The 22406-nt window shown below is 37.5% G+C and overlaps 1 protein-coding gene across 8 annotated transcripts in view; it reads right to left on the bottom strand.

Moving 5' to 3' along the window:
* The window catches only part of adgrb3 (adhesion G protein-coupled receptor B3), a 175426-nt gene that overhangs the window by 53715 nt on the left and 99305 nt on the right, over window positions 1-22406 (bottom strand). For 6 of the 8 annotated variants that reach the window (XM_044137166.1, XM_044137168.1, XM_044137162.1 and 3 more), the window contains 7 exons: window positions 20968-21132; window positions 18558-18722; window positions 17888-17989; window positions 13308-13414; window positions 12007-12210; window positions 8417-8485; window positions 5329-5437 (listed from right to left, as the gene is read on the bottom strand). In XM_044137166.1, the coding sequence (XP_043993101.1) occupies window positions 5329-5437; window positions 8417-8485; window positions 12007-12210; window positions 13308-13414; window positions 17888-17989; window positions 18558-18722; window positions 20968-21132 (921 nt within the window). The remainder of the gene's footprint in view (window positions 1-5328; window positions 5438-8416; window positions 8486-12006; window positions 12211-13307; window positions 13415-17887; window positions 17990-18557; window positions 18723-20967; window positions 21133-22406) is intronic. The other 2 variants (XM_044137163.1, XM_044137165.1) reach the window with 1 other exon arrangement.

Raw genomic sequence — 22406 nt, 5'->3', positions numbered from 1 at the left:
ATCTCACTGATTCACTTCCATGTATTTCTGATAAATTTCAGACCTTGGCACACACTTTTTTTATCTCATCGCTGTTAATACTGTGAGTGAGGTAGAGATATGAATGGCGGGACTATGTGAGACGACAAATAGCCCTCTCATATGCTTCAAACGGTTTTCGAATATGTATTACGGTTCCCGAACGGGAAACAGTTGTTTGCAATGCTTTTTTTAGTCAAACTGGCTGGCTCAAACAGAGAATTGTCTCCCCCTGGATGTCTCACTCACAGCTGGCAGAGAGGATTATTTACCATGGCAACGGAACCCAGAGCAGGGAGAGCTGCTGAGAGCAGGGAGAGCTGCTGAGAGCAGGGAGAGCTGCTGAGGACTACAAATACGCATCACTGTAGTTCGAACTACTAGTTCAGTTAAAACAGAGGAGGACTGAGCTGGCCTTTAGAAAAACTTGCTGCTATGGGCTGTATATAACTAATTTAACCCTGTCACTGTTACACATGGGATGAGTCTAGCCCTTTGAAATGAAGCTTACTGAAAATTTCAAAATAAAAGCCCTTGAAAATTTTTACATCAGGTCATTGCTTTTTTGAGCGTTATATGACTGATTTAATCCAATGACTGTTACACATGGGATGACTTTGACCCTTTCAAATGAAGCTTAACAAAAATTTCAAAATAAAAGCCTTGGGAATTTTTACATCATGTAATTGCTCTTTTTGGCTTTATGTGACTGGTTTATCCAAAGCACTCTTACACATTGGATTAGTGTGGGCATTTAATATGAAGCTTACTGCAAATTTCAAAATAAAAGCCTCAAAATGCCCTTCTGATAGTGCACACCGGAGTGCAGTGATATCATTCTGCATTATCTGTTTATCCGAGGTTAGGGAACTGCCTTGCGTAGCAAGGCTGTTCATTAGCATTAGCCTTTTAGCTTAAATAAGCTATTTTCTATTTTTCAGACTTATTAGCCATGTTTAGTATACTTAATGGAGTAAGTAAATGACAGTAAACATTCTAATGATACCCCACATGCTACTGAAAGTATTTATGCTTACATTAGCATATTTGCTCATTTTAGCTAATACACTTACTTTATCATACTGAATGTTGCATGTCCAGCTTACTTAACATTCTTGTGATTCTCCACATGCTATTGATTACATTGCAGCTTTCTTTAGCATTGATGCTAATTCTTAGCATCACAACGCTGGGTCCAAACCGACGGGCACACTTTGGCAGGCCCCAGTTAAATTTCTTCAGGAATTTTCTAGTTCTTAACTTCTTCTTCCGTCAACCGGAATGCGGCTCGCACCGCTGCGAGCCCACCCACAAAAGTGGTATCAAAACGTGCGGCCCGTTCCCGGCAGGTGTGCTATTATTTTTATAAGGAATCGGACTTAAGATGGCGAAGTAAAAAGCGAAAAACGAGCAAAATTTCCAACTGCCGAAACGCAGAGCATAACTGACACCAACTGACGCTTTTTTAGAGTGAGAATTTAAGCAGATTTTTGACCCCAAAGCGATTTTTAAATCGCCGTCACGCCCACAAATATCGCCCGATTGGTATCAAACTCGGTCATGACATTGATACGCTTGCCTGCTCCGGTAAAATGTGTTCGATATTTCTCTAGCATTTACGGTTTTCTGTCAAGGTGCTTCAGAGTGAAATCATGGGACAGGGTAACTGACGCTCTCCCTGATTCACTTCCATGTATTTCTGAAAAGTTTCTGCACAATTTTTTGTCTCATCACTGCAATTACTGTGAATGAGGTAAAAATATGAATTGCGGTACTATCGGAGAAGACAAATAGCCCTCTCATACGCTTCAAACGGTTTTTGAATATGTATTACGGTTCCTGAACGGCAAAGGTTTGTTCGGAGTGCTTTTTCCATATTAATTGGCTGGGTGTCTCACAAAGATAGAATTTTTTCTCCCCCTTTCTGTCTCAAACACACATGACAGTAAGCAGCTGATCCATTACCATAGCAACGGAACACATGAGGCCAGAGCAGCTGATTTATGGGAGGACTCTCTGGAATGAGCTGGCCTTTATAACTACTTGTGTTTTGGGCATTTTATAACTGATTTTAACAAACCATTCTTACACATAGGATTAGTGTGTAATTTTTAAATAAAGCTTAATGGAAATTTCCCAATAAAAGCCCCAATATCTCTGTCAGGTGAGTGCAGCGCCGTAAGGCGCTGCAAAATCTCTGCCTATATTATCTTTTCCTCTCAGGTTATGGCACTGGCTTGCGCAGCAAGCCAGTGCAATGGCATTAACCTTTGACCTAATGATATTAAATAGGACAATCAGAACACCATATCTGTAGTTCTAACTAACACTCAGTTAAAACAGAGCTTCCAATTAGAACTACTGGCTGTTTAGGCCAGTAAATAAGAGATTTAACTCAAACACTGTTAGCCATTGGATTAGTGTGGGCATTTAATATGAAGCTTATGTTTATATTTCAAAATAAAAGCCTTCTTATTTCCCTCAGGTTAATGCATCGCCGCAAATATGCAATAATATTAGAATGCTTTATATTCTTCTCTCAGGTTAGGGATCTCATTACCTTTGACCTAATGATATTAAATAGGACAATCAGAACAATAATGCATCGCCGTTATGTGCAATACAATATTAGAATGCTTTATTAGTCTTATCTTAAATAAACTATTAGCTATTTTTCTTACTTATTAGTCATTTTAAATATACTGAATGGAGTAAATCAATTACAGAAAACATTCTAATGATGCAATGGCATTAACCTTTGACCTAATGATAATAAATAGGACGACCAAAACGCCATAGTGTGGGCATTTAATATGATGCTTATGTTTATTTTTCAAAAAAAGCCTTCATATTGCCCTCAGGTTAATGCATCGCCGTGAAGCGATGCAATAATATTAGAATGCTTTATATTCTTCTCTCAGGTTAGGGATCTGCCTTGCATGCAGCAAGGCAGTCAATTAAGATAAGACTTTTACCTTAAATAAACTATTAGCTATTTTTCTTACTTATTAGTCATTTTAAATATACTGAATTGAGTAAGTCAGTTACAGACAACATTCAAATGATACCCCACATGCTATTGGCAGCATTTAGGTAAGGAGATGTTTGGCCTGCTTTGATCAGAAAAACTAACTGCTTCAAACTATTAGGATTCCATCTCTCCCTGTGTTTCATTCACATGACAGTTGAGCTGCTCTTTAGAACTACAAAGACTGAAGGTTAGAACTACAACATGGTGGAACTGTCAGTTACTACAGAGGAGGACTGAGCTGGCCTTTAGAACTACTTGTGTTTTGAGCATTATAGAAACGATTTAACACATTCACTGTTACACATGGGATGAGTTTGACCATTTCTTATGATGCTTACTGAAAATTTCAAAATAAAAGCCTTGGCAATTTTTACATCATATATTTGCTCATTTTTGCTTGACGGATTGGTTTATCCAAAGCACTCTTAGACACTGGATTAGTGTGGGTATTTAATATGGAAGCTTACTGCAATTTCAAAATAAAAGCCTCAATATGACCCTCAGGTTAATGCATCGCCGTGAGGCGATGCAATAATATTAGAATGCTTTATATTCTTCTCTCAGGTTAGGGAACTGCCTTGCGCAGCAAGGCAGTTCATTAGCATTAGCATTTTATCTTAAATAAGCTATTGGGTATTTTTTTGTCTTTTTAGCCATGTTTAGTATACTTAATGGTGTAAGTCAAGTATAGACAACATGCTAGTGAGCTGATTATCATGCTGAATCGTGCATGTCCATGTTAGTCAACATTCTTGTGATTCTCCACATGGTTCTTTGGAAGTTTTTAAGCTTAGCATTGATGCAAATTGTTAGCATCAGAACGCTGGGTCCAAACCGACGGGCACACTTTGGCAGGCCCCAGTTAAATTTCTTCAGGAATTTTCTAGTTTACAATTTAAGGGTGTGAGCATGAAACTGTTTTTGTTTGTGTTGTCCCTGTTATGGATAATTCATTTGACCAGGTTGTAATACAGAAACAAGGCAATGATATAACTAAATACTATTTTATAAACAGTTTTCTAACGCCCTCCACATCTTTGTGATAATTACTCTTTTTGAAAAATGTTTAGTTGTAGGTTTGGCGTCAGCTTAACATTGTGGTCATATGTTGATAGTTATTTGTCAGTAAAATGACACGACCACAAATAGAAAAAAAAAGTATGCATTTAAAGAAAAGCGCAGAGATATTCTTACATAAAAATAACTAAAACTCTCTAATGCTTAGGATAATAAAGAGCTTTTGAGCTTCATTTCCAGGTTTAAATTTATCAGTTAATTTGACTCACACGGATCCATAGTGTAATTTTTATATATATATTGAATGACAGGGTGTGCTGTTTTAGGGAGCTAAGTATTCATCGTTATGGAAATCATACGCTTTCCCTTTCACATAGTGAATTATTGTGAATCCACATAGTAAATGTATGCATTCAAGTCCATGAATGAGTCTAGACCACAGTTCTAGTCCATTCTAGTAAGACACCATTCATTGTAAGGAAAGGAATGAATAAGACCACAGGGACTTTAGATTTTCCAAGATGGTATGCAACAGAAATTAAAATAACACAGAGGAACTCCATGGAAATAAAATGTTACATAAACTCTGTAGTCAGACTCCAGACACCAACAAGAGGAGATGTAAAAAAGACAAAAATCAGTGTAGCAGAAAAGTCCATTACAGCTGCAAAGAATAACGTTGCTAATTTCACTTCCAATTTTATAGCCTTTCATCAGTAACTTGCATAGTATGTTTTTCTTAAGAATGTTGCAAGGAACTGACAAAGAGTGGATTTTGTGATGATGCGTTACAGAATAAAAAAAACATGCCTCAGGGTACAAAGTGCTAATCAAGCCTTACTCAAAGAGCTGCATGGCAATGTCATGTCAGACATGATTATTTCAACTTCAAATACACAATTAATATGTTATGTTACTTTTGAAACAAACATTTGAAACAATAAATGTGCATTGAAAGTACTTTTAGTGAGTTCCTTCTCTCCTTTATTTTTGTGAAACTGGAATTGTCGGTGTCATAGGAATTTAGCACATTGAGACCAGAGGATCAGTTTTAATTAAGATTATTGATTTGCAGTAATTTTACTCCCTTCAATCCCTTCAACCTTACCCACCACCATTTATCCTAATTTAATGATGGTGGGGAAATTGACTCAGAGAGACAGCGGAGCGCTGGGATTATATGTCCACATCGAGATGAGATAAGTGGTGAAATGAACTCACAGGCAGTGGATCTGGGAGGGGAAAAGGGAGTTGATTCTTACCCAAGTTTCCGGTCATCAGATAGGCATTGTGGAAATCCTTCATGCCCAGTCCAACAATATGGATGAACTCCTCTATGACCTGCATGAGTTCCACTGCTGCAGGATAGATCTGAACAAGATAAGAAGGACAAAAGGATGCTAAAAAATGCTTTAATTTTCTTACAACTCAACACTGGTAAATGTTTGTTGAGAGATGCTAAGGATTAAAACAAACCCAAATACTGTTTGCTGTACAGTTACACATAAGTTGAAACCAAATATTTAGATACACTGCATAAAAGTAGAGATTAATCTTTTGTCTCTCCCCTTCAGGGACACTTTTTTAAACTGTTCTAGACCAGTTTGGAGTACCAAAATAATTTTTATTAGCTAAATGTCATAAAAAGGAGTGCTAATGTCTTTGAAAGATTTGCTTTCATTGTCTTCAAAGTCATGAAGTCATTTGTTTTGTAGCATTGGCCTTAAAATGCAAACATGGCTAGAGTATTCTTATGCAAACTTTGCAAAGTATTTTGCTGGAATTTTCCATCAAAGCCTATCCCATTTCTGAACTAAAGATGTCTGAACATTGATATTATGCTTTATCTTGCAAATAGCTGTTTGAACAAATGACTGTGGTGTCTTCAAGCATCTGTAAATATTGATAAATCAGACCTGTGGACAAACACAATTTTCTTCCTGATTTTTGTATTTATTTATTTTTTACCTAGGATTTGATGGCACACAATTGTGTTTATGTTGTAGTCTTAGAAATAAAGCCACAGCAGTGTGATGAGTTAACTCAAATGTGGTTTTCCTTATCCTATCCTTCCTAGCTCAAAAATTTCTATTAGTAAAAAGAACAAAAAAAATATATACAGACTTCTGAAAAGACAAACTAAAAATCATGAGTTCCAGCTGGGATTGAATCACTCAAGTGACATCAGCAGTAGAGCTTTAATCAGCAGCTTTGCCAGCACAGTTTCTGGTTGGCTTCTTCTTTTAAAGGCCCAGCCAAGTTAAGGGTAATTGCTTCTGTCCATGTGCCACCTGATGTGCCCTGGCACTAAGCAAGAGCATGCAACATGGGCAGAGACATGGCATGACCTGTAGCACAACTGGTCCAGTCAGCTGTGATGTACAAATAAAGAATTTGAGGGATGTTTCTTTAATAGATGGGTCTTAAATGTTTGAACCTCTGTTCTGAAAGAATCTCGGATTTTATGAATAACCAAATTCACATAAATGCAAATGTGTTGTGCATGATCATGTTTCAGACTCACAAACCAGTGATGCAATACATTTCAGTGCTAGACATGGATTATTTCAAATCATACAAATATTAGCGCATGGCTTAGATAAATGTGTGAGCACATCTATCAAGGCGAGGTTAGACAAACCTTTGAGTGGCAATTAACAATTTACACCCTGGTCTAAGCTGATATGATACAAACACCCGAGGCAGGTATTCCAGTCTCTCCTTTGTAACACCTTGTGCACTGTGTGTTAACATGTGCCTCCACATGAGCTGCTGTTAAGCCGGCTAAGTTGCTCACAGATGCTTAAGTCAAAAGCCTCTGACACAGCAAAGTGAAAGCCATAACGGGTTGGGGCTGGGGGTGGAGCGTCATATCGCCCCTTCTGACGCAGAGTGCAGTCATGTTCACTCTGCTCATCTCCATGGTAACCGTAGGATGTGAAGGCAGCATGGGAAAATGGCTGCAGTGGAGGTTGTGTAGACAGAGCTCTTCCTTCGCTTGCCATGGTAACAGTGACAAGAGGTGAATTTATAGTGATCTCTGCACAGAGCCAGCCCTGCAGCCAGTAAAAGCTCATAGTGAGGTGTGTCATGTAAGAGGAGTTTTATACCTCCACAGTGTGCAGCACATGTGTGGGTGCTGTGGAGACGGAGCTCACAAATGCAAGCAAAACCCACAAGTGAGAAGAACATTTAGCTGTGAAGTGTGAGTGTCGTCTGTTGAAATCAGGCAATATCACTGTCCAAACGCTGGGGTGATGAAACCAGACACACACATTAATCACTACAAAAATAATTTATCTTGTCACATCTACATTCTCGATGTTCAATCAGTGGCAAACATTTCCACAGTCTACATTTTCTCTAGTCTGTCTGTACCCGTCTCTGACGCATTCTGACTAATGAAACTTGTTTATGAGCTCTTCTAACAGACAACATTTCGATGGGGGGTGGTAAACGGAGGCTCCAGTATGTAAACAACTAATTACTACCTGTATCGACTGCAAAGGCAGGCTCTCTGTGCACTGCTTAAAATTGCTTCAATTTCAGCTAAGCAAGGTAACTTTCAGCCGGGGGGTTCTGGCTTATTTCAAGGGAAAAGCTTCGTCTTGATGTGTCAGAACAGATGACACCCTATTTCAGTCAGTTTACCACTGAAAGTGACACCTGAGCAGATGCCCTTTGCAGACCTGTGGTTATTGCAGATGGCATCTCTGTCAGAGTCTGGACATGTGTGATTTCAGAGTTGAAGATGCCTTAGACACTGGGATAGTTTTCAAAACAAGATATGCCACCTCTCAAGAAGGGGGTCAGTGTCAAGGAGGGTTCCCGGCAGAAGTCCTGGGGTATCTTCTTTTATTTGTATTTACTTTTATCAGGGTTGCAGTTTCAATGTCACACATGAAAAGCAGGAAATGGAGATGTGGCTGCTTTGCCTCAAGCTATAAAATGTCTGAATTGAGTGTGCATTTGTTAAAATTCAACTTAAACACTACTATAATCACACAATGATCTGTGTGGGCTGAATAAAACAATGTGCATGCAGGAGGAATGAATCCTGCAGTGTTAATGGCTGGACAGTTTCTATGACTGTGCTGCTGCCATCAAGTGGAAGTCTGAGGTACTGGTTTTTTAAATGAGGCCAGATGTCAAGTCTGCTAAATGACCTCGCCTTCCTTTGGGGAGTATCTTCACAAAACACACCTGACTTTTATTTATCCCATTTTGCCTTTTATTTATCTGAGGGTTTTTTTTTTTTCCAGATGGAATTTTAGATAGAGTGAGTAGCAACATTTCTGACAAAGTATTCATCTAAGAATATGGATTTAGGAGCACTGCACATTTGCTTACCTTTTGTGCATCTTCCCATTTCTCCTGATTTTCCTCCTCCAAGAGGTTGCTGATGATTTGAAAAAAGTTCTGTGGAAAAGGATGAAAGGGGAAAATACATAACTCACCCACGCACAAGTATTACAGGCACTGCAGCAGGCTTACTTTTTAAAAAAATCATCACATTATCACCCTGAGCTCACAAAGAACTAGACTAAATAATATACCGATATTTGCAAATGTGTATTAAAAAAACATGGATTTCTATAAGGGGATAATGATGGTCCCTGCAGGGCTCAGTAACACTAGAGAATGTGCAACTAAAACCTTCTCGGTAAACAAATGGAGAAAATATGAAATTCGTGTTTCAGTTACAGAAGGGAAAAAAAAATACACCTTCAAATCTCCTGCAGCTTGCAGAGAACACTTATTGCTACAGGAGACAAGCACAAGCTGCAATAAGAAAAAAAAGGAGAGATGAAAGTGAATGTTTGAGCAGCTGTGCGGATTGTCTTCTTCAGCAGTGAAAAGCAGGGCCAGCTCGGGGTGCATGCCTACAGTAGTAATAGGACCCCTGTCTGATCTTTCGCCTTGTTATTTTGTCTGGTCTACAATATGCCGGAGGGAGTGGCTCTTTCTCTCTCCCTCTCTTGACACAGGCTATCTTGTTTTCTACTTGAATGCTTATGCTCCCTCTGGTGGTAATGTGCCCACTTTAACACTGCATTAGCGCACAGGCACAAGGATGGGTTGGGCTGGCTGACTGCTCTCCCGCCTGCCCACACATATACACACTACAGAGCTCTCCTAATAACCAGAGATAGGATGTTCTCCTCATCCCATAGCTTTTCCGGGGCATGGAGAGAATTGGTTGAATGGGGCCAGGTTCCACATCCATGGCCAAGACATTTGGGTTTCATTTCCACAGAAGATAACAAGCACCACATTTATTGCAGAAAGATAGTGTTTATGAAACAGAGAACCAGGAAAATAGTATGCTTTAGTTTACATATCAGCTTTTGGAGAAGCAACTAAAGGGTATATTTCTTTTTTTCAATTTCATTTTTGAAAAAAAAAAAAATGTATCATTAACTTTTTCAAACATAACTCCAAGCATCAATCTATTTGAACCTAATTTTGAAGTGATGTTTTTTTTTTTGTTTCGTTTTTTATCACAAATTAAGGTATGAAAAATGTCTAAAGGCCCTTTATCTGATACCCTAAACATAATACTGTGGAATAAGTTGCTTTGAGAAATCACTTTGTGAATAGAGTCTATTTCTGTGTAATCAAATGTCAGTACCAAATAAAAATTTCTATTATAAGGACTATGGAACACAATAAGTCAGGTATAAAGCTGTGGCACCTTGATCTATCTTGGTTTTATTTGTCACATGTGGTGTTTAGTATTTAGTTGCTCACAGATCATAACAAGTCAATGTTGAAACCCAGGACAACTATGCACAAACAAACACTCACTCCCAAAAGCAAGTTAGAGTGACCAACTTAACAGATGTGTTGGGAGAATATTCAATAAACATAAAATATTTTGGCCACTGCTTCATTGTGAATAATAATAATAATAATAATAATAATAATAATAATAATAATAATAATAATAATAATAATAATAATAATAATAATAATATTATTATTATTATTATTATTATTATTATTATTATTATTATTATTATTATTATTATTATTATTATTATTATCACCAACCATGGAAATTAGAGAACTTTAAGAGCTTTGAACATCACAAAGCATTTATCAATGCATCATCAGAAAAAGGAAAGGGTGTAGCATAGATGTAAAGTCAGCAAGGCATACCATTAATCTAATATCACAAGCTCAGCCTGCTGAGCAGTACTAGCCAAGACACCAGTGGTAAATCTGTATGGCACTGATCCATGTTTAGGAAAATCATTTTGAAACTCGATAAATTAGTTGTGCACTTTTCAAATTTGTTCTTTGTACAAGAGTGGCAAGAAGAATGCTAATGTTGGAGGAAAACCAAAGAAAGTCCATTTGTAAGTTATAAGAAATGAAGAAGACACATGTCGAAGAAGGGATTCTGGTCAGGTGAGACTCACTGTAATAACCTTTTGGCCTACTTGCAAAACACTCGGTATGACACAACCCTTCAAGTTACTCTGAACACATCATTCCACCATGAAACATTGGTGGCTGCATCATATTGTGGGAATTATTTGGTAGAGACAAAAAAGGTAGTGAGAGTTGATGCCAAGATGGATACAAACCAATTCTCAAAGGAAATATGTTACATGCAACAAATGACCTTAGACTCGATTCACCTTCCAGCAGGACAAGGGATGTAAAAATACAGCCAGAGCAATGACAGAATAGTTTAGAGCAACTACTATTCATTGGTCGGAATGGCACAGACTAAAATTAGGTTGAGAATCTGTGACAAGACTTGAAAATTGATGTTCACAGAAGCTCTGCATCTAGTCTGTCTGACCTTGAGCTATCTTCTGAAGAAGAATAAGAAAGAATAAGGAATCATTTTTTCAGATATGTAAAGTCAGTGGAGACACCCCCAGACCCCAAAAAACTGAACTGTAATTGAACTGGCTCAGTAGAGCTCAATATAATGTAATGACACATTTTGCATTTTTATTTCTAAAAAAAAAAAATTTATCAAGTATGAGATCTGTATTACTTAATATTACTTAAAGCTGGTCTACCACATAACATCTTAATAAATTCTCATTAAATTTGCTAATGTAATGTGACAAGTTCTGTAAAAGTTAAAGTGGCATTAATGCTTTGCAAGGAGGCAAAACTCTTTTATATATTTCAAGTTATTCTATGCTAATTCCTTCTGCAGATTGCACAGGTACCATTTCTTATTTAATACATTATAAAGGCTCATTAGTCAGCAGATGCTGCACTGTGTGATATGAAACTCACTATGCACTTCTAAAAAATTCAGTCATGAATTACTTCTACTTTTAAACAAATAAATTGCTCCTTCTGTTTTCATTCACCTTCTCACATCTTTTAAGGAATGGCATTAAAATAAGTTTGATAATGTAAAAAAATGGGATAAGAACTTTATAAAATTAATGATAGGAAGGAATACATTTCCTCAATTACACACACATAGATGCCTACAATATTCAAAATGTATCTCTTTGCTATTCATCTTTGCTGTAACCGTAAATATCCCCAGGCGTAATACAGTCACCAAAGCATGAACTGTAACACATATGCAGCCAGAAGGAGGCCTGAGAATCACGTCTTTGAAAATGGCACAACTTTCAGGGCATAAATTGTCTTATTGGAGATGGGGTGGAGCTTTAGCTATAATCTCTATCATCCTATTGACAAAAAGAGGATCAGACTGCAGTTAACCCCAGCATGATGAGATGAAACAGATTAGGATGTATCAAGATTCCTTGATATGATAAAGCCGCAAGGGGTATATGTGAGCCTTTGTGATATTTCAGACATATTAGAAACGGTTTTATCTGATATAATGCAGGATTGAGCAAAAAAAAAAAATCCTTTGTCTATTTGATATATTTTGGCTGAAGAGATTCTCTTCTCTTCTCATGTCAAACTTAAGTCACTGGAAGACTTACTTGAACATCATCTGAGGAAGGCTCGTAGCTCGCCCTCTTGAAGGTCTCTGTCACATTGCGAAGGATCTCCACTGATGAGAGCAGGTCACCGGCATAGAAGTTCCTCGGCTGGGTATAGTTCAGTAGGTTCTTGGTAACCTTTGACATGCCGTCCCCCGCCAGAGTCCTCTGGCCCTTCGCAAGATGGCTCTGAACCTCCAAGAACAGGAGAAGAAAGAACTTGGGGCATCAGTGTCCTCTTGCCAGTTTGTAAGGCACACATAGAGTTACACATTTAGAGTAAATGGAGTGCAAAAAATCGTGAAGAAAAGAGTCGACTCTTCAAGGCCCTTCATTTGACACTTATATCTTAGCTGGGCTGAAATGCTTTGTGCCTCACGGATGTTTTGAAATGAGCCAATATGAATAAAGGAGGTAACTGGAGCAGAAGACACATATTTAGGCAGAAACTGCATGGAGAAATTACATTTCACATCATTGCACAGGAATTATGTCCATAAATACATGTTCACAGGTGCAGGACCGTATGTGCTATCTCAGCCTTTGTAGATTATTTTATTCTAACAGTGAGGGGGAGCTTAGCAGAATTATCTATTCAAGGTAATGCACTACTGTGTTTTCAGACTATGCAGAGGAAACTTGCAAATGTATTTCAGAATATACTGCATTGGCTTTCAAAAAACTAAGGATTTTGGGGTGTAGAAAAAAGTGGAAAAGACAGAGGTCACATAAATTAATAGATTTTTCTCCAATTTTTTCCTGCCTACATGCTTGTTTTAAAGAACAAACAGTTCAAAATACAAATAATATATTATAGCAAATTACATTCAGCCAATACGTCATCAGAATAAGAACAGCGACACAGATAAGAAAATGCCTTAAACCAGGCATGCCCAGGTCCAGTCTTTACCACTCTGCAACTTATAGATTCCTCCCTGCTCCTATGCGTTGAGTAAAAAGGCTGACTTCTCTTACTAGCAGTAACTCAGCCCTGTAGAGGCCTGCTAACGAGCCATTCATTTGATCAAAGTGTGTTGGAGTATTTGTGATGGTAGCTCTCGAGGACTGGACTTGGGCACCCCTGCTATGAAACAACAAATCAAACAGTCTGATATCCAGACATTAAAAAGATAATATGATCAAATCTGTACTTTAATTTACAGATTAACCACTTTCACTATTGAAAGTGGTTAATCTTTGGCTACAGTGTGATGAGATCAAGGGGGCGGGAAAACACTGGGGAGGTAATTTATGATCCATTGGACACAGAGGCTGTGAAAGGAAGCTGACTTTGCACCTACTGTTTGCTGCAAGTATCTGAATTCATTTGTTATGCATCGAGCGTAGCTGGGCTTCTCCCAAAAGGCCATGCCGCGGTGATCCAAAGAGCAGCGTCGACTAGTGGTGCCTGCAAGAGCGAAGGGGAGACAGCGACAGATTCAGAGAGGGGAATCAGAGAAGGAGGGATAAGAGCAGAGATGAGTAAGCACAGAGAACACAAAGAGAGGTAAGGGTATATGGGATTAGGGGGAAAGCAAAGGAAGGCAGGAAGGCAATTGGGAGTGGTGGAAAGGAAAGGGGGCAAGAAAAAAAACAACAGAGAAATAACTTTTTTGTCAGAGAATTATCACTTTTTCCATGTTCATTTTATATGCATGTAGTTCAAAAGCAAAATACTTTGATTTTTGTTATCAGGGTTTGTGTAGAAAATAAATTGTTTTGTTATAAAAAGAAGAAAACCAGGTAATCTGGCAAGAAAACAATGGCATTTAAGAATAATGTTGCTTTGCTATAACAAACCACACAATCTGATTGCTTTTTATTCGTATTTTACAGACCGTGTTGATACAGCTTTTAGCTTCGAGTCACACCATGGAGCAGCACAATAATAATAAATAAAAACCAGGTTATACCAAATTATCACTATGTACTACCGGTACATACCGATAACAGCTGCTTTGCTATCTGCACTTCAGACAAGCTCTTTACTATTTCCTCTATCTCCACACACACACACAGTAAGATCCAAACCAGACCTCCAACACTCATCCTGCTCCACAGCCACAGCTTGGTGGCTTGTCTAAAATCTTAAACATGCACAAAACACTATTACACCCTGGAAGCACCCATGCAGCACCATGAGCCAGCCCACAGGACAGCATCACATGCCTTCTGCTTTATACTGCGCTAAGCATCTGTCTCCATCTAAACTGGCTTCTCCTGGGTGCTGTATGTCACATTTCAGCCATCAAAAGAATACGCTGAGGCTCGACTACTCAGTGAAGTCACCAGAGGTGTATCGTATTACAGCTTGATACCTGGAAATTAGGCATTCATTTAGTGGTCTAACTGTGACATTTCTAAATGTCACAGTTAACTAAGAGAGGCAACACACCATTCACTGTGAGAATTGGTAAAACGACACAGAGTTCAGAAACAAAATTGAATCCCAGCCATGTTCTATTTTACTTAAAATAAGAGTTTAAATTAACAGTGAAACATGTTGTCTTTTTTTTTTTTGAAAGTCAAATTTTTAATGACAGATGTTACTATTTGAGTCTTGCATTCACATTAATGACTAAGCTGTTGAATGTGTAAAATTTACCAGAAATTCCGCAATGATAGATTCAAGGCTAAATTAATTTTTAATAGGCAAGACTGGACCAGAGATTGCTTCTGTGCATAAAAGCTTTACCGGGAAAATATTTATATATTAGTTATGTCTGGTGTATGCATTACTGAGAGGAGAAGTAACATCTATTTTTCAGTTATTCAAAAAAGTGTCTCTCATTTTGCTTTGATCCATTTTTATAGTGGGATCATACAGGGTCAGCGGTAAAAAATCAAGACCTTGACATTGAATCCTTACTAATAAGTCTTTCTGGCCTTGCATCATCTGTGAAGTACGTACAGTACCCTGCACATGAAATATAGGTCGGTGGAGATGTGTTTGATCAAATTCAAGGCTGCACTCACTACGACGCTGACCTGTTACTGTCTTCTTTAGCAGTATACTGCTTTTATATCCTTATAAAAGAGAAACTTTTGTACAAACAGCCTGTCCTCAAGATAAAAGACTCAGTCAGAAATGATTAACAAAGCAGGTCTTCAAAGTTTTGAGAAATATTTTTTGTAACCTTACCACGACAAATGGTAGGAATATAAAAATAACAAGTCTCTGGATGATGGAGAAAATTTTTATGTCTTAGTGCTCAAAAGGTGTCAGTACAATACTACTACTCACACAGCAAAGCTAAATAGAAAAAACACGCCACAACTAATATCATTTGGAACCTATTTTGAAAGCTACTTGTAGTTTTCTTCCCATTTCTCAGTAGTGAATGATTGTGATTGCAGTCTACATATTGCTGACATGTAGATTTATGTCAGAAATATAGTATCATGGTGCGATGTCAAAAAAGTGGTATAAAATATTTGCATGTGTCTGTACTGTTCCTACTAAAAACAATTTTACACATATCAGCAATTACAAAATCCAACTGTGCATATACATGTTAAAGAATGATGAAACATTTTGCTAAATGTGTAGTAAGTTTGGCTTTTTATTCATTAACAGATTGTTTTATTTGGAAGAAAGGAACTTTAACCAATAAATAGGTTTTTATGATCTACTAAATCTTTATAACACATGGACAACATGAACATTGAAATACTTCTTCTGCTTGTTTAATTTTTCTTTGATAATTTCTTTCAGCTTAGGTTTATCTAATGCAAGATGATATATGCATTAAATGTATCCTTTATACTGTGCTACTTAGGAATATTTATTAAATAAAATATAACATAGATCTATGTGCTGCCTATGTCAATCCTCATGTTTTGTCTTTACTTCCCGTCTCTGACACCACTTGTCATCTATGATCACCAAGGCAGTGCTGATGGCCCTGCTCTCCTCCTGTGATGACCTTGATGATCCCACCGACAGGGAGTGAGGTTGTGGAAAAGCCTCTAAACATGTCTGTACTATATTCATGCTTCACTGTTGTTTTTTCAGCTCAGTAGTTCAACCTTTTATTACTCATGCTCTCAGAAGTCACTGGAAAAAGTCAAAGGTTGTGTTTTTCTTTAATAGTTTTTTAATGCGGACCCCTGTGAAAAAAAAACAAAAACCTACTGACATTGAAAGTAAGATTAACGGCTTTACAAATAAATCTGACCTCACCTCAATTGTAGTTAGTCATGATCTTTTTCTGTGGTCTGTGCCAGCTTTGACAAGCAGAGGTGCTGTGCTTAAATATGAAATATGTCTGCCTTGTCGTGTGTTGTACTTCATCATAATACTGCTCAGAGATAAAGTAGCTCTCTGGCAAAGAGGTATGATAACATTAGGAGCAAACTCATGTTTTGGTGCACTGTGCAAAAAAGTCTTTCAGCATTGATTATTGCAAAGAATATAGATCTGAACTTCTCAGCTCCAAATTTTGTAGTTCTTTAGACTCAAATCTTCAGGGTTCTTGGTCTTTTTCAGCTCATTAAAAAAAAAAGAAATGCAAAATTTCAGGAAGGAAGTTTTGATGGATGGATGGATGGATGGATGGAATAAAGCCTTGAAATACAATTATTTTCTGTAATCTGTATATCTTTATGCCTTTCCAAACTTAGAACAGAATTAAATAAAATTACAAACTTTTTCTATGGGAACTCATTAAAGTGCTTTCAATAAAAAAATCCCCTGATAAAAAAACTAAAACAAAACCAAGTGCTAGATTTTGGCTGAATTTGGTCATATAACCTTTCCACAAATTCAGGGTTAATGTTTCCCTTAACAAGTCCAAAATAAGTAAAAAGAAACACACACACACACACACACACACACCCACACACACACACCTATATATATATATATATATATATATATATATATATATATATATACAGGACACACTCAAAGCTACTGCAAGCACAGTGTCAAACAGTTATTGACCATGAAACTAATGTCAAGCCTGAAAGTTAATGTCATCCTAGTAAATCTTCCTCAGCTTAACTTTGCCGCAGGTGAGCCATCTGTGAATAACAGTGAGTTTGCAACCAGTTTGCCAGAGTCCCATTTCTTTCCTATGAAATAAATGTCAGATAGGAACACCAGAGCAACACTCACTGTGCCAAACACACATCTAACCTCAGCATTCAAACCCCCTCCTCATTGTTCTGTTGCATGTTGGTTAGCAGTTTAACCTTCAACAAAAACAAAGGTTTCCCAGCAGATATATCTGAGGCTCCAGTCTTTCTCTTTCTCTTCTTATTTTTTTCTCTTTTTCCCCTTCTTCTTATCCTATTCCATCCCCCAAATTCAAAACATGCATCACCTATTCTCTTCTCTCAGTCTGCACATCCATTTCCTTTGCTTCATGTTTGATAAGGCATCTCAGTGTGGCTTTCTTCAACCTTTAACAATGCCTTTGGGATCAAAGTCAACTATTTTTCCTATTCAGTGCACAGACTGTGGTCTGACAGGGGCAGCCCGGAGTAACCCCAGAGAATATGGAAATGGACTGAATGAATATGTGCTGTGTTCTCTGATGAAGAAACACATTCTGGTATATAACCATAGAAGCATATTGTTCATTTGGGAGAGGCTTTCGCTGCATAAAAATTGGGAGGAATACTTTCTTTAAAAAGAAGAGCACAAAAACTGGAGGAAGTTTAAAAAATTTAACCTATAACAAAAGCATTGTAAAACTATCCTCCAAATTAGATGAAAATGTGTTGACACACTAACTAACTTGCATGCATAATCATTGTGAAACAATAGAGTAACCTTTGCAGTATTTCTAACACTGATCCTCTGTAGATGTGATTGTACTATTTCAGTGTTTGTTAACTTGCTTTTCTCATTTCATACTGGACTATCATTTCTTACCTGTAGCATTGGGTGGGCATCGGTTGAAAGCAAGCTCTCCCGAAGGGGTCCGTCTCCACACCATCGACATTGCATAGTCCTCTGGACAAATCTCATACGGTGCTGGAGAGTAAAATGATACAAGTGATGCTACAATAAACCAAAGAGGTTTTTTTAGGATTTCCAAAGTGATGCAACAATTTCTTCATACTTCAGACTAGAATGTATGGAAATATAAGAGATCAAAGCTGCAACAGTGTCAATGACTATCACCATGTAATTTAGGGATTGTCATAAAACGGTTGCTTCTTAAATTGTGTTTTTTTGTGAGTGTAGGGGCTACAAAGTTAAAAGGGGTTTTGATGTTATTTTATTTATTTATTTATTAAATTGCTTTGTGTATTTCACAGAATGGAAGCATTAAGAGACTTTACTTCAGACTCCACTTCAAAAAGACACACAATGCAACTTGATGATTATTCTGTTTCTCAGTCTGCCCTTAATGCATCAAAGCATACATATTCATACTCTGTCATTCACGTCATCTTATCTCCGTCTCCTTCTGATTCTGCGCTATCTTATCTTGTATAACATGACACGTCACTTATTCTGCACAGATAATTATCACCCCACATCCCTCTTTCTTTAACTGTGGCTCCTCAGACTCGAGGCTTATTATCCTCTGACTCACCTGGGCAGCGTTGGTCACTACACTTTCGAACTTCTTCTCCGTTCCCATCACACTGCTGCCCGGTCACCGCCACCCCCTGACACACTCTGACACGCCTTTGCCCTCCTCCATCACAGGACTTAGAGCAGCCGCTCCACGGACCCCAGGGATTCCACTGGCCATTAGCTAAAACAGAATCAATACTGATGAGAAACCGATACTTTCAGAGAAGAAGAGAGAAAGCAAAGCCAAAGATACAGTCTGTCTTTGTGTTTTATGTGGTCGCCTTAAAGCTTTTAATTTGAATGTCATTTTGATATATGTTTGATGTGTTTGTTCTTTTAATAAAGTTGTTAGGTGGAAGTTTTGGCAACATTGAAAGAAAGAAGAAAACATCCCATGTTAACTGGTTAAAGAAGCTGCTAAAAGAGTAATCAATGAGTCACTTGCAAATGTAATTACACCCCTGAATCTTTCTCACATTTTCTTATGCTACACCAATGAACATCAAGGTATTCGGGATGAATAGATAGACCAACACATAATTGCACATATAGTGAAATAAAATTATATGCAGTGTTCATAAAATTCTACAAACAAAAGTCTGAAACATGTGGTCTGCATTTGCATTCAGCCTTCTTTACCCCATGACTAGCAGATGTGACCTTATTGTAATTTTTCCATGACACACCCAAACACAACCAGGACTATTAGTTATCTCCAGACATTCTGAATACTAAATACAGCCCATCTGTAAGTAATCAGTAGATATGCAGCTGTTGTTTACAGGCCTCAGATGTTTGTTAGAGAACTTTAGAGAACAAACAATATCACAGCACACAGATCTGAAATGGAACTATATGTATATAAAAAAATAGATCAAGGTTTATAGAACAATACCCAAAGATTTGGACATCTAATAAAGTATTGTTCAATCCATCTCTTGAAAACTAACAAAGAATGGCCCAGCTCAAACTTAGAAAGAGAGAATATAATTTTTCTTCCCTTCAACATTGACGCACTACTTTCTGTTGGTTTATCATATTGAAGCCAAATGTTACTGAATTGTTGTTGCAAGATGACAAAATCACAAAAATAAAACAGACATCTATGACGTTTTTCATTCACAAGAATTCTCAGATGAAGCAGTATGTTTTCTGTCCTTGTTATGACCACCATTAAGCAACAAAAACTCCTTCCCTTCAGCAACGTATTCAGTAACATGCACTTGTCTGAACAGAAAGGCACAACACCCTCTAAGCAGGAAACACGCTCCACTCTCATTTTAACCTCCACTTATCCTTTGCTTCACACTTAAACACATCCTCTGTCAGAACAACTTCCAGATGAGACAAACAGCAGAAAACCTTTTGACCTGTTGGCTAAAACTCTCTGAATACATTGATCAGATCTTGTTACTTACTCATGGATTGGTTCACATAGGAGCGATTGATTCCTCAAACAGATGCATGCTCATGTGCTACGAAGAACTCAATGTGGCAGCAGTTCAAAAAATAAATTTCAATCCAGCATAGGCCTGAATTATTTTTTATTTGGGAGTTTTTCTATTCCTTTTCAGACCAATAAGTCTTGGTTCTACAAATGTTGTCTTGGATCTCTCATGGTCGATATGTGTACTTTTCAAAGTAATAATTTATTTTCTGAATAATACTTGACATACAGCTTGGAAAAAGCTGATAACTGCTAAGCAGACACAACTTAAAAGATTAGCAAATGGTGCAATGTGTTGATTCATTTGGAGGCAGCACTATCTAAACATAAAATGAAAACTATGACTTCTTACGCTTTAATATTTCATGGATCAAAAAGAGAACAAGGTCAGAGAGCTGGTTGCAAATTTTGGACGGATGGTCTGAAATAAAGAAGTGAACTCCTCGTTGATACAATTGAAACACTCAAAAAAGCCTTCCAGTGAAACACAGCACTGAAACCTTGCTGTTTTACACTGCTGCAGTGAAAATTGCATCAGGAGATTATGGGAGTGCTCAGACCCTTCACATGATCAGACAATTCAAAGCCTGATCAAGACTATTAAGCTGACGTCTCTGAACGTCTAATACATTCACAATGTTGACAGAGAGTTTTGGGCAGCTAACATTAAATTATGTGAAATGCATACAGTCTATCTGATCAGATTTTTTCAAATCCATTTGATAAAGCAAGGTATTAAACATAAGTCTTGATTCTTACAACACAGCTTTGATTCTTGCTATTGGGCAAAGGCAAGTGTGCACAATCTGTAAAAAGCAAGTTGAAAGTCTATCCAAACCCATTGGTAATGATACCAGTATTTAACAATTGTAATAATGTGCATTAAAATACAAGAGACATGCATATAAGCCTCTGTTTGTCATCATTTCCAATTTAGACATAAAAGTGGATAAAGAATTAAGAGGCTCAGGATTTTTACCTGTGCAGTCAGGATTATGGCACTCTCTGCTTTCTGCCCAGTGACCGCGACACTCAGATCCCCCATGGGCGGCTGCTGAGCACTGCCTGGTCCTCTGCTGAGTGCCATTGGCACAGGTCACCGAGCAATCGCTCCAAGAGCTCCACTCCTGCCACTGTCCGTCCACTGAGGCACCAACCACAACCCAACAAGCATGTCCCAAGCAAGGGGGAAAAGAGGGCAGACAGAAACAGGGGGTGATATTCAGATTTTTGTATCCTCTCTCAGATTGAAAGCCAATAAAACAGATATCAAGCAGCGAGCAAACTGTTACATGAACTCTTGTCTTTTTTTTTTTTTTTTTTAGAAAATTGTGCAGGCTGGGCTTCTGTGCTGCAGTGCCTTGCAAAAACAAAAAACAAAAAAACAAAAAAAACACTCCCTTTGAGATTTTATTCACATTCACAAAGGAAATTATATTTTTATTTTTGTCCAAATAAAAATCTAATAAGTGTGGTGGGAAAATACATTTAGCCATCATTTCATCATAGTTGTACCTGCAAAGCTTTCAACATGTTTCTATTGACTTTTTACAAATAGAGATTGGATTTGTTTTCTCATCCTTCTTTGTAAAATAGCTCATGGTCAGTAGGAAGTGTCTGTTGACAACATTTTTAAGTTGTGACAGGGCCAGCCACTCCAACAGATTTGTATTGTTTGATCTAAACAAATGCATTTTAGCACGGACATTTGTTATGTAATGTCAAGTTTCATGCTTTTGGTGGCTCTAGCAAATTTACTGCAGTGTTGCCACACATTAAGGTCAATTCATCTTATTATAACTGTGGTCATTCCTGCACCAGCTATAGAAAAGCATCTCCATAGAGCACCTTCTTTTACACTTGTCTTGTATATGGTTTGTGGCATTTGCAAATGGTCTATTGAAATTTGTTGTAGTAATAAAACAAAATATGGAAAAGTTTAAAATGTTTAAATATTTTTGCAAGGCACTGTAGTTTTTTTATTTTATTTTTTATTTATTTTTTATTTTTTTATAAACTGGCCTAAATGAGAATTAATCAAAATCTAAATTATTTTAAACATTCTAAAAAATAGGTTGGTAAAGAATCCCACACATCAAAATGTATATTATGACGATTTATAGTTTCTTGCAAGCTGCTTCCAGGAAAAGAGCAAGAACTTAAGGGTTTTTCATAAACTCTGCTTCCAGAGCACAGTTAACATCCACTGTGTGGAAAAACTCATCACCACTAATCTGCTTACCATTCCCAGGCAATTGCTAGTAAGTGATTTTGATGTTAGTATTACTGTCTTCAATCTCAACAGGGTTTCCTAAACCGCATTATTGTGCAAGAAGGCTCAAAAGCAGTACAAATCCTCTATCCAATATTTCTTGTTGACTTACCTTGACAGTATTGCATAAGTTAAAGACAACGCAG

Source organism: Gambusia affinis, linkage group LG13 (genome assembly GCF_019740435.1).
Source record: "Gambusia affinis linkage group LG13, SWU_Gaff_1.0, whole genome shotgun sequence".
In the NCBI taxonomy this organism is placed as follows: domain Eukaryota; kingdom Metazoa; phylum Chordata; class Actinopteri; order Cyprinodontiformes; family Poeciliidae; genus Gambusia; species Gambusia affinis.
This window is presented reverse-complemented; position numbering and strand designations above follow the sequence as displayed.